Source organism: Solanum pennellii, chromosome 9, assembly GCF_001406875.1.
Source record: "Solanum pennellii chromosome 9, SPENNV200".
Taxonomy (NCBI): domain Eukaryota; kingdom Viridiplantae; phylum Streptophyta; class Magnoliopsida; order Solanales; family Solanaceae; genus Solanum; species Solanum pennellii.
The window spans coordinates 57,900,605-57,916,311 of record NC_028645.1 but is presented as its reverse complement, the minus strand read 5'-3'; the positions used below and the strand labels follow the sequence as shown (position 1 = coordinate 57,916,311).

The 15,707-nt window shown below is 35.4% G+C and overlaps 1 protein-coding gene across 1 annotated transcript in view; it reads right to left on the bottom strand.

Moving 5' to 3' along the window:
• Positions 1–9,782, bottom strand: part of LOC107031491 (probable xyloglucan glycosyltransferase 6) — a 14,549-nt gene extending 4,767 nt beyond the window's left edge. The window contains exons 1-4 of the mRNA XM_015232892.2: positions 8,839–9,782; positions 7,799–8,107; positions 6,764–7,054; positions 6,573–6,686 (exon numbers count right to left, since the gene is read on the bottom strand). Coding sequence (XP_015088378.1) covers positions 6,573–6,686; positions 6,764–7,054; positions 7,799–8,107; positions 8,839–9,540 — 1,416 coding nt within the window. The 5' untranslated portion in view covers positions 9,541–9,782. The remainder of the gene's footprint in view (positions 1–6,572; positions 6,687–6,763; positions 7,055–7,798; positions 8,108–8,838) is intronic.
• Between the last annotated feature and the right edge of the window lie 5,925 nt (positions 9,783–15,707).

Genomic DNA, 15,707 nt, shown 5'->3' with positions numbered 1-15,707 from the left:
TGGGATACAGGGTAGAAAAAAATTCTTTCTTTTGTATGAAAATTTATTTTTTAAAAAATAATAATATAGGGGTGGGGTGGGGTGAAGTGGTAAGGATTGAGGTATAAACAATTTAGCTATGATTTACTATAATATTTTTTGGCTTTAGGAGATTAAAGTAGGTTACAACCGTTTCATCCAAACCATATTTGACCAAATCTATATTTACCCATTTTATATGGGTGGATTGTGATCCAATCCATTTTAACTCAATCCATCTAAATACGATCTAATCCACCCATTTGCCACCCCTACATATCTTTGTATAAACCAACAAGTTTTGCAAATGGCTACAGCGAAACCATTTGATATTGGAGATTTAGCCCTTGCGGTGTTCTTAGTCTCCATGTCCACTTTCTATTCACAAGAAAGTCTTTGAAGCCATTCTTTTTCCTCTTCATTCAAAGTAGGCAAACTGTAACACCTCGGATCTTGAAAAAAGGAGAAAGGACAGTTTTGGGCTGAAGTCTAGTTCTACGGGTCCCAACTACGGACCATAGAAGCTTTTATGGATTGTGGATGGCAATCGTAGGAAGGGGGGAAATAATTTTCTAAAATCAATAATTTTAATATATTGTTATTTAAGTTCTATAACCATAATTTAAATTTTAATTCAAGAAATTTTAAAAAAGAAGTCACAAATGGATAAACAAATCCTAAAAGATATAAAATAGAGAGCAATTTGTACCTTTAATAAAGGAATATACAGTACATAAATGCAAATAAGGAATCTTAAAGCGGGTCGAAATTGGAGATTAAACTGGGCTTGGTTGAGGATTCCCTTAAGATGGGTTAAGGCGTGAACCAAATCAAATCATCTTAAGCCCAACCCTTAAAATTCTGGGTGGGTTGGGCGGATTACCAATAGTTGGGCTCATTTTTGACACCCCTAACTATACCTAACAGTGCAAATTATTATAGTAGTTAAGAAAAGACTAAATTCACCCTTGTACTTTGAGAAAGTGATCAAATATACCCCTATGCTTTGTTTGTACCCTTATCTCTATTAGGACAAGGGCTAATAGATACGCAAGAACGTGGTGAAATCAAAAGTGCTATGATTGCGTTTTATTCCAATCTTTAAACTGAGAATGAGCCATAGAGACCCACTTTTGATTTGACAGCCTGTCCTATAGTCACCAATGAGGAGAATGAATGGCTTCAGAGACCATTTAAAGAAACAGAAGTGTTGTAAACTATCCAACAGTGTGATGGAGACATAGCCCTGGTCCTGATGGTTACACCTTGAAATTTTTCAAGGCAGGCTAGGAGATGTTGAAGGAGGACCTGATGCAGACTATTCATCATTTCCACTAGAGGGGAGTCTTTGAAAGATCTTTCAATGCCAACCTTATAGCATTGATCCCAAAGAAGCCTGGACCTGTTGAGCTAAAGGATGTCAGATCTATTGGCTATTAGCCTAATTGTGGGGGGAGGGGGGGGGGGTTACAAAATCATCTCTAAACTCATAACTAAAAGGCTTAAAACGGTTATGGGAAACTAGTGGATGAACACCAAATGGCATTCTTGAAAAGGACACAAATACTTGATGCATCCTTGTTGGCTAATGAACTAGTTGATTCAAGGGTTATTCAGGATCAACCTGGAATCCTATGTAAATTGGATATTGAAAAGGCTTCATGTCAATTGGACTTTACTTCTCAAAATTCTAAAAGACATGGGTTTTGGTAGTAGGTGGATTAAATGGATCAGTTTCTAATTTCCAGCGTAAAGTTCTCCCTCATAATAAATGGCAACACAGAAGGCCTCTGTCAATCCCACAGGGGTCTTAGGCATGGGGATCCCATGTCACCTTTTTTGATCTTATTAGCTATGGAAGGGTTAAATCATATGCTCAGAACAACAAATGCTAATAGATGGGTGAAAGGTTTCAGTGCTCAGACAGGTAGAGGTAAAGATCTGGAAGTGTCTCATTTGTTTTATGCAGATGATGCCTTATTTTTTGTGAAGCAGAGACAAGTCAGATCAGGCATTTGAGGGTCATCCTAACAATTTTTGAAGGTTTCTCAGGTCTCCGTGTAAATTGGCTGAAAAGTCACATTTCTCCTATCAACCAGGTTGGGAATTTGCAAGATCTAGCTGATATTCTGGGCTGTCAGGTGGACTCTTTACCAGCTAAATATTTGGGACTCCCACTAGGTGCTAAAAACAAAGAATTAGAGGTGTGGAGTGGAGTGTTGGAAAGGTGCGAGAATAAACTATCTAGGTGGAAAAGTCATATCTCTCTTTAGGGGGCAGATTGACCCTCACCAAGTCAGTTCTTGATGGCATGCGTACATACATGATGAGCCTTTTTCCCATACCAAAGAGCATTGAAAAAACTCAATAGAGTTAGGAGAGCCTTTCTATGGCAAGGAAACAAGGAGAAGAGAGGTTATAACCTTGTGAAATGGGATGAACTGACTCTCAACACTCAACAAGGGGGGCTCAATTTGAAGAACCTCAGCAAACAAAACACCTCTCTCTTGCAGAAATGGCTTTGGAGGTTCTCCTCAGAAGAGAGGGCCATTTGGAGAAGATTCATAGCAGGAAAGTATGGTTTACTCAATCACTGGACAACTGAGGAGGTTGCGGGAACCTTTGAGTGTAGTGTCTGGAAAACCATAAGAAGATTATGGCCTCATTTCAACAACAACTTGTCAATCACTATTGGAAATGGTTTGAAAACTGGTTTCTGGAATGAGGTGTGGATTGGAGAAGACAGTCTTAGAAACTCCTTTTCACATCTTTACACTTTTGAGTACGCAGAGGAATGCCTTTGTACCCCAAGCTTGGAGTCAGCAGGGATGGGACCTTGTTTTTAGAAGAGAACTAAACGACTGGGAAATTGGGGAAGTTGCTAACCTATTGGGAGTACTAAACTCACACCCTGCTTTATCTATGAGGCCTGATAAACCTAGATGGAAATTACATAACAAGGGTGTGTTCACAGTGAAATCATGTTTCTTGTTACTGGAATCTTAACACAAGGCAGTCAATGGTAGACACTAGGCCTTGGAAGTTAATCTGGAAGACCAAATGCCCCGCAAAGGTAGCTTGTTTTTGTTGGTTGGTTTGTAGAAAGGCTTGTTTAACACATGAAGCTTTACAGAAAGGGGATGGCAATTTTGTTCAAGATGTGTCATGTGTGAACAGGAAGCAGAAGTCAATGACCATCTGTTCCTTTTTTGTAAGGCAGCATTGAGCCTATGGAACATGTTTTTGGCTCTTTTGGGAGTTAAATGGATGATGCCTAGTACAACAAAGGAACTACTAAATAGCTAGAAAGGTATTGGGAACAGAGGAAGAAATGAACACTGGTGGAGAACTATCCCTGCTTGCATATGGTGGACCCTCTGGATAGAAAGAAATTTAAGAAGTTTTGAGGGACAAAGGACTAACTTACAGAATATTAGAATGAAATGTATAAGCCTTTTGCTTTTTTGGTGTAAACAGAGTCTTGTAGGGGATATAGTAGATTTAGCTGATTTTTAAGGAAATTTGTAAAGTATACCCATGAGTGGGATGTAAGTTTCCAATTCATCATTTTCTGGATGATGAATTTTTGGTGTGAATACAAAGTTACCCTTATCTCAAAAAAAGGACAAGGGCTATATTTGAACAAAATATAACTACGACGGCAAATATGACCCAAAAGTATAACAATGAGGGTACCGTAAATATGACCAAAAATATAATGGAGGGTAATATGAATAATTTTTCAAAGTAGAAGGGCAGGAAATATGACCCATTTCTGTTCAATTTAACCTCAATCCCCTACTAACACTCAAGTCCTCTAGTATCGGTATTGTCAGAATTATGATCTTTTGACTGATATATTGGACCCTTCTGTTCCTTTTTCTTAGTTTTGGTCTATTTACTTTTTATTTACTTATTTTCCTTTTTTGGCTAAACTACTGGAAGTGGAGTTGGAAACCTGAAAAGAAAGAAGTTGAAAACAATTCTGACCATCTGCAATTTTTTTAATGACTTTGTGCACATTGTCCTTGTAAGAATTAAAAGAGTTTTTATCACAAGTGTTAAGAAATCAACCTCAAAATAATATTCCCTCCTTTTCAAAAAGAATGACCTTTATGTTTCAAAAAGAATGACCTTTATGTTTCAAAATAACCTCTTTCTTTTTTTGGTAATATTTTAATTTTAACTTTCCACGTGGTATGTTTAGGACCACAAGATTCAAAAGTCTTCTTTATTTTCTTAAACTTTGTGCCAAGTCAAACCATGTCATTCGTTTTGAAACGGAGGGAGTAATATTAGAGATAAAAATAAAACAGACAAAATAGGAAAACTTACTTCTTTCTTTCTAGTGTACATACATCAGATCTCATGCCGGCCAGGGTGGTTACAAGTTTGTCTTAACCATAGCAATAATCAGTGAGCTCATGGAGAAGGTTATGGAGGTATGAGAGTTACAGAAATAACGGTAGAAATTACACAGTAAGGAGTTATGGACATCCACAAACAATACAGAATTTACAAATTCCCCTTGGATGTCCATTAATAGATAATGTGTCTCATTAAAATCTTACTATAAAAAGACTTTGCAAGGAAAAAAGTTCTAGAGAAGAAAAAAAAGTAGACATATCTTGTGATGCATATTATTTGTTGTCTCGTTAAAAACCTGCAAAGAGAACTCATTATTACAAAAAGGCTGGCTGAGAAAACAAGGTATAATGCTTATTTTACTCCCCATGATGGAAACATCATTTTGTTTCTCAGAGATAATGCATCCCAATATTGTATACCAACCTCTCAAATGTTGAGGTTGGTAATGCTTTAGTGAACAGATCCATCAAATTATCATTCGAGCAAATTTGTTAAACATCTATTTCCTATACTTGTTTATCATTCTAGCAAATTTGTTAAACATCTATTTCCTATACTTGAACTGATAAATCTCTCTTTCTCTCTCCTTCTACATTGTTCATTGTCAGAGATTTCTTTATCTCATTATCATGAACTTTTTTCTCATAAACAAAAATGTTTTGAGGACAACATATGGTAGCTGCGAATGAGAATCACCTTCCACCTCCTACCTCCTATTCTGAAGGATGCAAAGTCACCTAGGAAGCAAAATGAGAAAGGGCAAGTGTTGATTTTTTGGGGACAATGGTTGAGGAATGGATAGATGCAGGTCATCATGTTTAAAAACAGGGAAAAAAGCTTTTCTTTAAAGGTAATAATTGTAAATGTGAAGTTCCTAAATACAAGTGGTATACAAAAGTAAAGAATCTACCAAAAAATATGATTTTCTAAGAATGGCACCTGACCTATGCAAACAGAAACCTCATGGGTGCTCCAAAATTTACTAGGAACAGACTACAAGCTCCCATCTATATAAAAGTACTTTGTACCTTCTCATTACAGACAAAAGATAAGTTCTATGATGGAATACAGTCCCAGCCTTCATCTGGTGGACAATTTGAAGATAGAGATAGAGAGAGAGAGTAACCGCAGATGCTTTGAAGATTAATCCAACTTCATTCAGAAGACAAAATTTAACTACAATCTTTTGTTTACTTCTGGTGTAAAATGGAGTTCGTAAATAAGGCAGAACCAGTTTACCACTCATGATCTCCCTTCAAGTTTATAAAACAATACACTTATGCATTTTGTTTTTGCTAGCCAGTAATGTTCTGTCCAGCACCAACTTAGCCCTGGTTCTTAGTTCATAAAGTCTTAAATTTTTCCAAAAAAATTCTTTCCACCTATTTGAAACTTCCTATTCCTTTCTTTCCAAATTATCACATTAGAGGCAAGGGAGCTACACCCTATATTATACTCCCTCCGTTTCAAAAAGGATGACCTAGGTTGACTTGGAACAGAGTTTAAGAAAAGAAAGAAGACTTTTTAATCTTGTGGTTCAAAATTAAAGTTATGTCAAATGTACCAAAATGCCCTTTAATCTTGTGGTCTTAAACATATGTCACGTGGAAAGTTAAAGTGTTGTCACAAAAGGAAAGGGGCCATTTTTTTTATACTAACAAGAAAATAGGGTCATTCTTTTTTAAACGTAGGGAGTATATCTTATTTTCCTTCATCTGAAAGTTCAGATGCATCACCCTTTAACAGCTGATTTCAGGTGAATTCACATTACTTATATATGCACTAATAATTCCAACATGTAAACTATTGGGAACCAATAACCTATCGAAAATCAATGAACTGTTCGCCATAAGAGGTTATTATTGAAGTCTAGTATACTCTCCAAAATCCAAAAATGCACAAAGATTAAGGGCAAGGCTGGCCATAACTCCCTGTTGTTTATCCAGAAATTACTGATCTTCAAAAATCTGTTTACCTCATTTTTCCAAAGAAGAGGCTTCAGTCGTAGTGGATCAGAATAAAGTGTTCTAGAAAAAGAGTTGTTACTCTGAGCTTGCACATCTCATTTATTTACCCTTTTAATTTACCGGCCATATTAGACTATGAGTAACTTGCTGACTAAACTTCAGGTTACTCATAAATATTGTAACCAAAAAGAGTTTTTTACGATAAAGACCCACACAAACCTTGGAACGCAATATGTCAGAGAAACACAGGCGAAAAAGTTGCATTGGACCAGAATGCCACCGGTGTTGCTGCTTCTTATATGTCTCGTATGATTCTGGTAGTTCACAGAGGCACTACAAAAGGAGAACCAAATTTTTGAAAACCTGTTATTGTAAAAAGAAACTAATAAACAATCTAGAAACTTACAAACCTTAACGTCATTCACATAGATAAACTTCCATCCACAGAGGTGAGCACGGACAGCAATATCCATATCCTCAACCGTTGTTCGCTCTAACCAGCCTCCGCATTCTTCAAGGGCCTTGATTCTCCATACACCAGCAGTGCCATTGAAGCCGAAGAAGTTAATGAACCATCCATTGACTTGTTGCTCTATTTCAAAATGAAACGCAAGATTTATGTTCTGCAACCGTGTAAGCAAATTCTCGTCCTTGTTCACAAAAGCCCACCTTGTTTGGACAAGAGCGACATCATCATGTCCCTTCAAGAATGCAACAAGAAAAAAATCAAAGACGTGATTGGAACAAAGATCACGGTGGTCCATGGAAGCCAATTAATGAGGAATACAGCAATTAAGAGGTGGGATGCTCACTATAACAGTATCACTCAAGAGGTAGTTTTACACAACCCTGATTTTCAGCTCAGCATAAAGATAACATGAAATCTTGCGCACTCAATAAAGGATAAGACAAATTATTCATCGTTATCCAGAAAGAAATAATTCGATGATACCAAACAAGCCTGCTAATACCCTGCCAATTTTATATCTACAAGGACGAAAGATTCTAGCTAGCATGAAAATACATCATGCACATAAGATGAAGGATATAACATTTAAGCACCAATTGTTCTTAGTAAACAGAAAAGAGAAAAGGAAATGATCAGAAAACCCCTCAAATAGGTAGATCCTAAAAGGAAACTCAATAACAGATACTTAAATAACCCTCAAGAGAACTTCTGTACAAAAACAGACTAGTAATTTTTGCAAATAAAGATTGGAACAAACTCCTTTCCTGCCTATTGTTGAAGCTTTTACATAACTCCCTCTCCAAAATTTCCGGAAAAAATCTATTGTTCCCCCTGTTAGTGGCATACCGCATTTTTCATTAAGACTCCAATTGTAACACCAACAAATAGAGACAAGCATATTATATTAAGATTTCAATTCAGAAAACATTCTAGTGCCTAAATGAGCCACCCAGATACATCTCGGAAAAGCAATCACCTTGAAATAGGGAACAGTGTTCTTCAGAAAATCTGGTGTTGGTTGGAAATCTGCATCAAAGATTGCTACAAATTCATAATTTTTTACATAGTCACAACTCATTGCAGATTTGAGATTTCCTGCCTTATAGCCTGTGCGTATAAGACGGTGACGATATATGATGTGCACACCCTTCTGTTGCCACTTTTGTACTTCAGCCTTTATAAGTCCTTGAACACCCAAATCATCAGAGTCATCTAAAATTTGTACAAGCATTCTGTCCTTAGGCCAATCCTGGACACATACTGCTGCAATCGATTGTTGGTATACCTGAGTAATGCCACAATGAAGGAATTTATACTTGGTCAAGGAGTAACTAAACAGAAACACCAACTTGCCATTCAGGTAACCAGGTTGATTGTCATAAATACACACCTAAATTAGGATCACCAATGAAAGCATTACAAAAGTTTGACAGATAATAGGTACGTAGTTTCTGTAAGGTACACAACGAAGTGACAATTGTGGGAGCTGACCCAAGTTTATTCGTAGAAATTGTTTGCCCGTGAAGATACGCTCTTAAATCTACATTCAAGTTAAGATAGAAAATACTTGGTTCAATCAACTGCTCACCCTGTATTTAAGCCAACTAGATGCTGTGTAAAAAGTCTCAGGCTTGGTAAGATCATCATCTCAAAATTAATCCTAAGTTTCATATTATCATGATTATTACTAATAGTCACCAAGTAACATTTCTACAAAAATAGGAATTCAAATGCATGACAAATTTTACATGTGAAACATCACTAGAAACTGCAAACTTAGTAAAGATTGCACCTCATTATTGGAAACATCACTAAAATCTGCAAACTTAGTAAAGACTGCATTCTCATCAATCCTATTTCTACAAGCAAGTGAAACTACAGCGAAACATGGCTTTGAGAGGGAAAGTTCTACATAAATGAATAAACTAAGGAAGCAAATTCACTGAGCATGCCATGTTTAGAACTTCTAATTACAGATTTTTGGCAGTGAGAACTGGAAAACATACATCGTCTTACCTCCCTCTCATTGCACATTGGTATCTGTAGCAACACCATGGGATAATCCTCTGAATTTAGATTTTCTACATCAGAAGAGTAGTCAATCTCAGCTAAAGGTTTCAGGCCTCGGAACTTGATCCAAAAGCAACCAAGTACAAGAACCACTCGATCTACTGACTGTATTAGGAACAATATAATACACATATTGATCAAGCTCTGCAACGGTGGCGCCAAATAGTTGGCCCTAATGTCTAGCCAGTTGGCATAGACGTGCTCCGCTAAGTCCACCACCTCAGCCGACGCGGATTCCACAGTAGGAGGACTGAAATGCCATCCTCTGAAGTAAGCAACAAGCTCAAACACTAACAATATCACTGAAACAGTTAAAAACACTTTAATTACGCGATAGAGTCTAGAATCCGAGCGAGGAGGCGCCGAATTGGACGTAACTATTCGTCGATTGGCGGTGCGAACAATGGAAATGAAGCCATTTGTGAGGAATGCGATTGAATTAGCAATTTGCTGAAACTTGAGAAGGCAAATCCAAGAGAGTTGGCGAGCACTGCGAGTACGTTCCTTCTCGGCAACGGTTGGGCTGGAGACCTCAACAGTTAGAAAGCTAGAGTTTTCGGAAGAAGAAGGGAAGAGGTCCTCACTGCCATTGGCTGACTGCTGCTTGTTCCACCATTCCTGAAACTCTTGATTAGGCGGCCGAGACATATATATTTAGGTAAGGGCAGTGCGAGTGAAGCAATCGTCGCCGTCGATACTGATACTTGTCAGATCTCGAATTTGTACCGGCGATGGAACATAGAGAGTGAAGTGAGAGTGCCTACTGCGATCCGGAGTATGACGAAGTTAAGCCGGAAGGTAATGAAGCTAAATTTAGTTCAAGTCCAGAAGCTCATCTAAGTTCCTCCCTTCGTTCGACAAAAAAATAAAAATTGAAGCAGACCATGTGCAGCTTTACTCGAGAATCTCACGCGCATATAACATAGTATTTTGCACGCTCCCCATGTTTTTATTAATTTTACCAATAAAAGGGTCAAAATGCCTTTAAACTATGTCGGACTAATAAAAATGCATCATTTAAGAGTTTGACTATGTGCATGTGCATGGCGACAATAAATTAGGGGTTAGAAATATGTAGTGCGGTGGATCACCATTCTTCGGATTTTGCTAGAGTTTTTTGAGTTGATGATACATGATTCATGTTTTTTAAAGGAGGACCATTTGATTACCTTCCATAGCATGGCTAAAACCTAGATAAATTACTTTTTTTGAGGAAAGATGATAAAAGGCCTTTGTACAGATTGCAAAATTATCTCGGGTGAGAATTTTACTATTCATCACAAACTTTTGATGATGTACTGAGAGAGTAAGCGAGGTAGGAGGAAGAAAAAATTGTATGGTTGGACTAAACCTAAATGGGGTAGTTTGACACATCCCTACTCATAAAATTGGGAAGAATTTGACGGCTATGGGGGCTTGGTGGAGTAATGGATATGCAGAAAGTATGTGGAATAGGACAGCTAGTTGCATTAGAGAAGCAGCTCGAGAGGTGTTAGGGCTGTTGAAGGGTAATTTTAGTGGACAGTGGGGGAGACTAGTGTAATGAAGTAGTTCAAGTCAAAGTGAAAGCAAAGAAGGTTGCGTATGTAAAGTAGGCGCACATGTAAGATCGAGGATGAGAAGAGAGCAAACAGAGAAATTTATTAGGCATTAAGGATGGAATCTAAATTAGTAGTTACAACAATTAAGATAGTAACTTTTGAAGATTGTATATTGAACTAAGGACAAGGACAAAGATAAAAAGTTGTACAGACTCGCGAAGGCGAGAAAGAGGAAGTCTCGAGACTTGAATCAAGTGAGGTACATCAAAAATGAAAAAGGTAAAGTGTTTGTGGAGGAGACCCACATTAAGCAACGATGACAAGTGTATTTTCACAAACTATTGAGTGAAGAGGGGGGCATAGAGATTGTGATGGACGAGTTGGAACACTTAGAGAGACATCGAGATTTTGGGTATTGTAGGTGTATTGAGGTTGAGGACGTGAAGTGTGCTACTAAAAAGAAGAGTAAGTGAAAAGCGTTAGGACGATTCTAGTGGAGTTTTGGAAGAACACGGATAGAGAAGGTTTGGAGTGGTTGACTAACTTGTTCAATATCATTTTTAGGATCGATAGGATGCCTAAGGAATGGAGGTAGAGTACAATGATTTTGTTGTGTAAGATTAAGGGAGATATAAAAAAATTGCGACAATTACAGGGGTATTAAGTTGTTAAGCCGTTCTATGAAAGTTTGGAAGAGAGTGATGAGGATGTGTGTCTATTGTTAAGAAGTAATTTGTATTCATGCCAAGGAGGTCAACCACAGAGGCAGGATCGTCTTAGTCACTAGACCACTAAAGTCATCGCTTCAGACCCCATATTTTCGGGGGGGGGGGAGATTTTTTTTAAAAAATACTTGTATATATACTAGAAAAAATATATTTAATTTTAATTTTTTAACAAAAAAAGTGCAAGAACTAAAAAAAACGTGCAAGAAAGTTTTTTTTTTTTTTTTTAAAAAAAGGAGGTAAAGTGACGTTAGTTTTTAATTAGGTCTAGGGAATGAAATATTTTTTGAAAATAATTTCCTTGAGTGGAAAATTATGTTTCCTTATTTATCTCACAAGACTTCAACCATATGTTACTATATACCTTAATACTCATCTTTTTCATTCTCAATTTTATTATTTTTATTCTCAATACTCTGTCCTACAAAATCTTTTGATAAACTATTGCTTACAAGCTACAAAAGAACAAAATTTACTTTTGATGTCTTCTTCAGATTTTAAGAAGTGCAATAAGCAGTGATTATATTGAAGGAATCAAGAAACAAACCACTATTTCGATATTGTTATGTCAACTTATGAAATTTGTGAGTCAGGTTTATTATTCTAACCTTATTTTATAGTTTTTCTTAAAAAATTGTTATTGTTGATATTCTTAGTTCATAAGCATATATATTCTTGCTTTAGTTATTATTACAATTTATTTAATAAATATGTCAACTAAAAAATATGATTTTGGTTTTACAAAAAGAGAGAAAAAAGTGTAAACTTGAAGAAATCCTAAAAAGGAGCCCTTGATAGATTTTTAACAAATAATAAAAAATTTTAAATAAAAAAATATTGGGAATGATTTTCTTCAAATGAACTAGTCACTAATTGAATTGAGTTAGATGATAATAACATTCAAGAAGAAAATCTAGAAGAAGTTGGTGAAATGTGACATAGTCCCAATAATCAAGAACTCCCAAGTAATTCAAATAGTTGTATCCCTAAAAATATATATGACACAAGTCAATGGAATTATATAGATACAAAATTGAGAGATCTATTAATAGAAAAGGGACCAATTAGAATACTAGATATAAATTTTTCAAAGGATAAGCACTTAAGACATTTTTCTACAATACGCTATAAACAAAAATTGGCAAATGGAGAAAAACATGAAAAGAAAATGGTTCTAAAGATTTGGATAAAGTTTTTGATTTTTATTGTTTATTATTTAGATAACTTCTGTTGTGTGTAACTGTGACGACCCGAATCGTTGTTAATGAGGAAAAGCAAAATTTCAAGAAATACTAGGCCACTATTCCGCCAGGATGCTAAGGCGGCGCTAGGACAGGGTAAGTTGACGCCAGAGCGGGATACGCGAGACACAATGTAAATAACGCGAAATTCTATTTCCTTCTTTTTTTTGAAAATACCTAATTTAGACGTAAATCACCCTAGAAACCCCCAAAAATTGTTTGGGTAAGATGGAGGGAGAGAAGTCTAGCGTAAGGAAGTTGATGAAGCGCGAATTTTTGGTCAAAGATCATTATCACGAGTTCCGGAAACAAGAAATTGAAAAACCAAAACTCTGTGTTGCTACCTGGCGCCCAGATAGGGTAGGTTTTATTAATTGAGTAGTTATAAATTTGTGCTAACTACGTAGTACAATGAACATCAATGATAGGATTTATGTGTAGGTTTTCGTACACCAATAAAATGATAATTAAATCATAGAATGAAACCTTAGATGATGAACTAGGGCTAAGTATAGTCGGGTTATTGATTAAGTGATATAAGTCGGTGTATACATATTATTAGGATGGTTGTGATTTCATGTGGTGTGATGCATGTTCACTCTTGCTTTGTTATAATGCATATATGTATGCAATTGTTGTGTGATAGATCACACTAATCGTATATGAAAATAATTGAATGAGGTATGTCATGAATCATGACTTGATTGTATGATATGAGGATATACTTATAATTGTGATTGTGGCTTATTGAATTGATCAGGTGTTGTGTTACGACATACTAACTTGGATCGATTTTCATATTTCGATATAAATATGGAATCGATTGTCACATTCCAAGATAAATATTGGATCAGATACCACGTTCTGGTATGCTAATAGTTTGGATTTAGGTTCCATGAGAGGACCAATGACTTGAAATAATTGTGTATCTTGAGATTTATGAAATTGACGTGGTTCGTAATGATAAATGATATTGTAATTCCCCAGAGTTGTCATACGGTTATAAGGACTTATATTTGATCGTTCTTTTATGTTGAATGAACTTGTTGTGTATCTAATTGTTGAATGAAGCGGGAAGACCAAAGGTTCAAGGGTCGTAATAATTGAGAGCAAGGGTTGTCCTTGTGTTGCAAGGGAGAAAAGTGAGGCAGTGTACGTGATGTAATTACTTAGGTAGATTTCGCCTAGAGGAAGAAATTTGTGGCTAGTAGTTATAATGTGTCGTGTGGCAAGGGTAGGGTAACATAGAAGAGAAAGTAGGGATATGTTGGGGTGATTAGTCGAAATGCTTGTAGTTGTATTTATGGACTCTCTGATGCGTCAAAATGGTCAGGCTATGACTAAGAACCTAGAAAGTAGGTTGACGAAGAAGGTAGTTTGTAGTAAGAGTACTAGTATAATTTTGAGATATTTAAGAAGAGGGGAAATGTGGAGAAGCGAGAGGTTATTGCATACTCTTGTTAGTTGATTTTCTTATGTTATGTGGTGGGCGTCAGGTTGAACGATAATGCCTACCAGTACGTGTAGTTTGACATAGTCTGGGTGCAGTTTGTTGATGTTTCATTAGGCGAAGACAAAGAAATTATCATGCAACTTCTATTTTTTCTTCCGCATGGTGAGAGTTGTGCTTTTATTTAATTGTTAAATTTTTACTCTTAGTAGCTCTTGTACTTGTTTAGACTAGATCTTTGGGGGTGTTAATTATTATACAAGTCTTAACCTGAATGTGTTAAGAAGGTTTTCATTTATAAGAACTCTATGATTTTATTTATCTCAGTTTTTTTATTGATTTTCTACATGTTTTAATTATTGAGATATGACGGTTCTCCTAATTAGACGTTAGAGTGGTGCTCGTACGGTCCAATGGATTGGATCGTGATAATAAAAATAAACTAGCTAGTGAAGGTAGTAATGGTTGAAAAAATCTTAGGCTAAGCTTAAAGTTCATTATGTAACAAACGAGCATATTATTAATATGAGCTCATGGATTGATTTATAAATAAAACATAACTATTGATAAAGATGTGCATGAACAAATTAATAGAGATAGAGTACACTGAAAAAATGAATTGTCAAGAATTATTGTTGTGATCAAAACTCTTGAGAAAAAATAATTTGACATTCAGGGAACAAAGAAAAGATCTATCAAGAAAGTAATGATAATTTTTTAAGTCTAATTGAAATGATTGTTGAATTTGATTCAGTTATGCAAGAACATAATCAGCGAATTAAGCACGATGAAATTCATAATTATTAACTTGGATATAATATACAAAATGAATTGATAAACTTACTGGCAAGTGAGTCAAGAATAATATTACTAAAGATATTAAAGAAAGCAAATATTTCTAAATCATATTTGGTTGCACTCGGATGCAAGCCATCAAGAACAAATGACTTTTATATTATAAAGTGTGGATATTTCAACTACTTCAATAAAAAACAATGAATATTTATTAGAATTTTTAAAAGTGGATGATACAAATGAAAAAGGTCTTTTTGAAGTTATTATTGATGAGATAAAAAAAATATTGGAGTTGATATTGATAGTTTAGGAGGACAGGGATATGATGATGAATCAAATATGAGGGGAAAACATTAAGGAGTACAAAAAATACTTCTCTATGTAAATCCTAGATCATTTTATATACCTTGTGATTGTCATAATTTGAAATGATACTTTGTATTATGATATATTGTACGAAAGTTGCATCATTTTCTGGAGTGATACAACATATATATACGTTATTTGCTTCTTCTATCAAGCGGTGGACAATTTTAGAAGATTTTGTACCCAACCTAACTCTTATATCATTGTCACAAACTCATTGAGAAAGTCGTATTGAAAATATTAAAGCATTAAGATTTCAAACTCCACAAATAAGAAATGCTTTATTGAAACTAGAAGAAGTTAGTGAGGATCCAAAAACTAAAAGTGAAGCTACTTGTTTTAGTAACATATGAGCTTGAAAATTTTAAATTTTTTATTGGATATGACTATTTGGTAGACATATTATTTGCGGTTAATTCAATTTGTAAAAGTTTACAATCTAAGGATATGCATATTGATGTTGTCATATATTAGTTAAGAGGCCTAATTTCTTTTTTCAAAAAATATCGAGAAGAAGGATTTGTGAGGGCTTTGATTTCTACTAAGAAAATTGCATATGAGATGGATATAGAATCTGAATTTCGTAAGAAACCCATAACATTTAGAAACAAATGATTTGATGAAAATATTGATAATGAAATTACAAAGTCTCTTGAAGAATCTTTTAGAGTTAATTACTTTATATATATATATATAT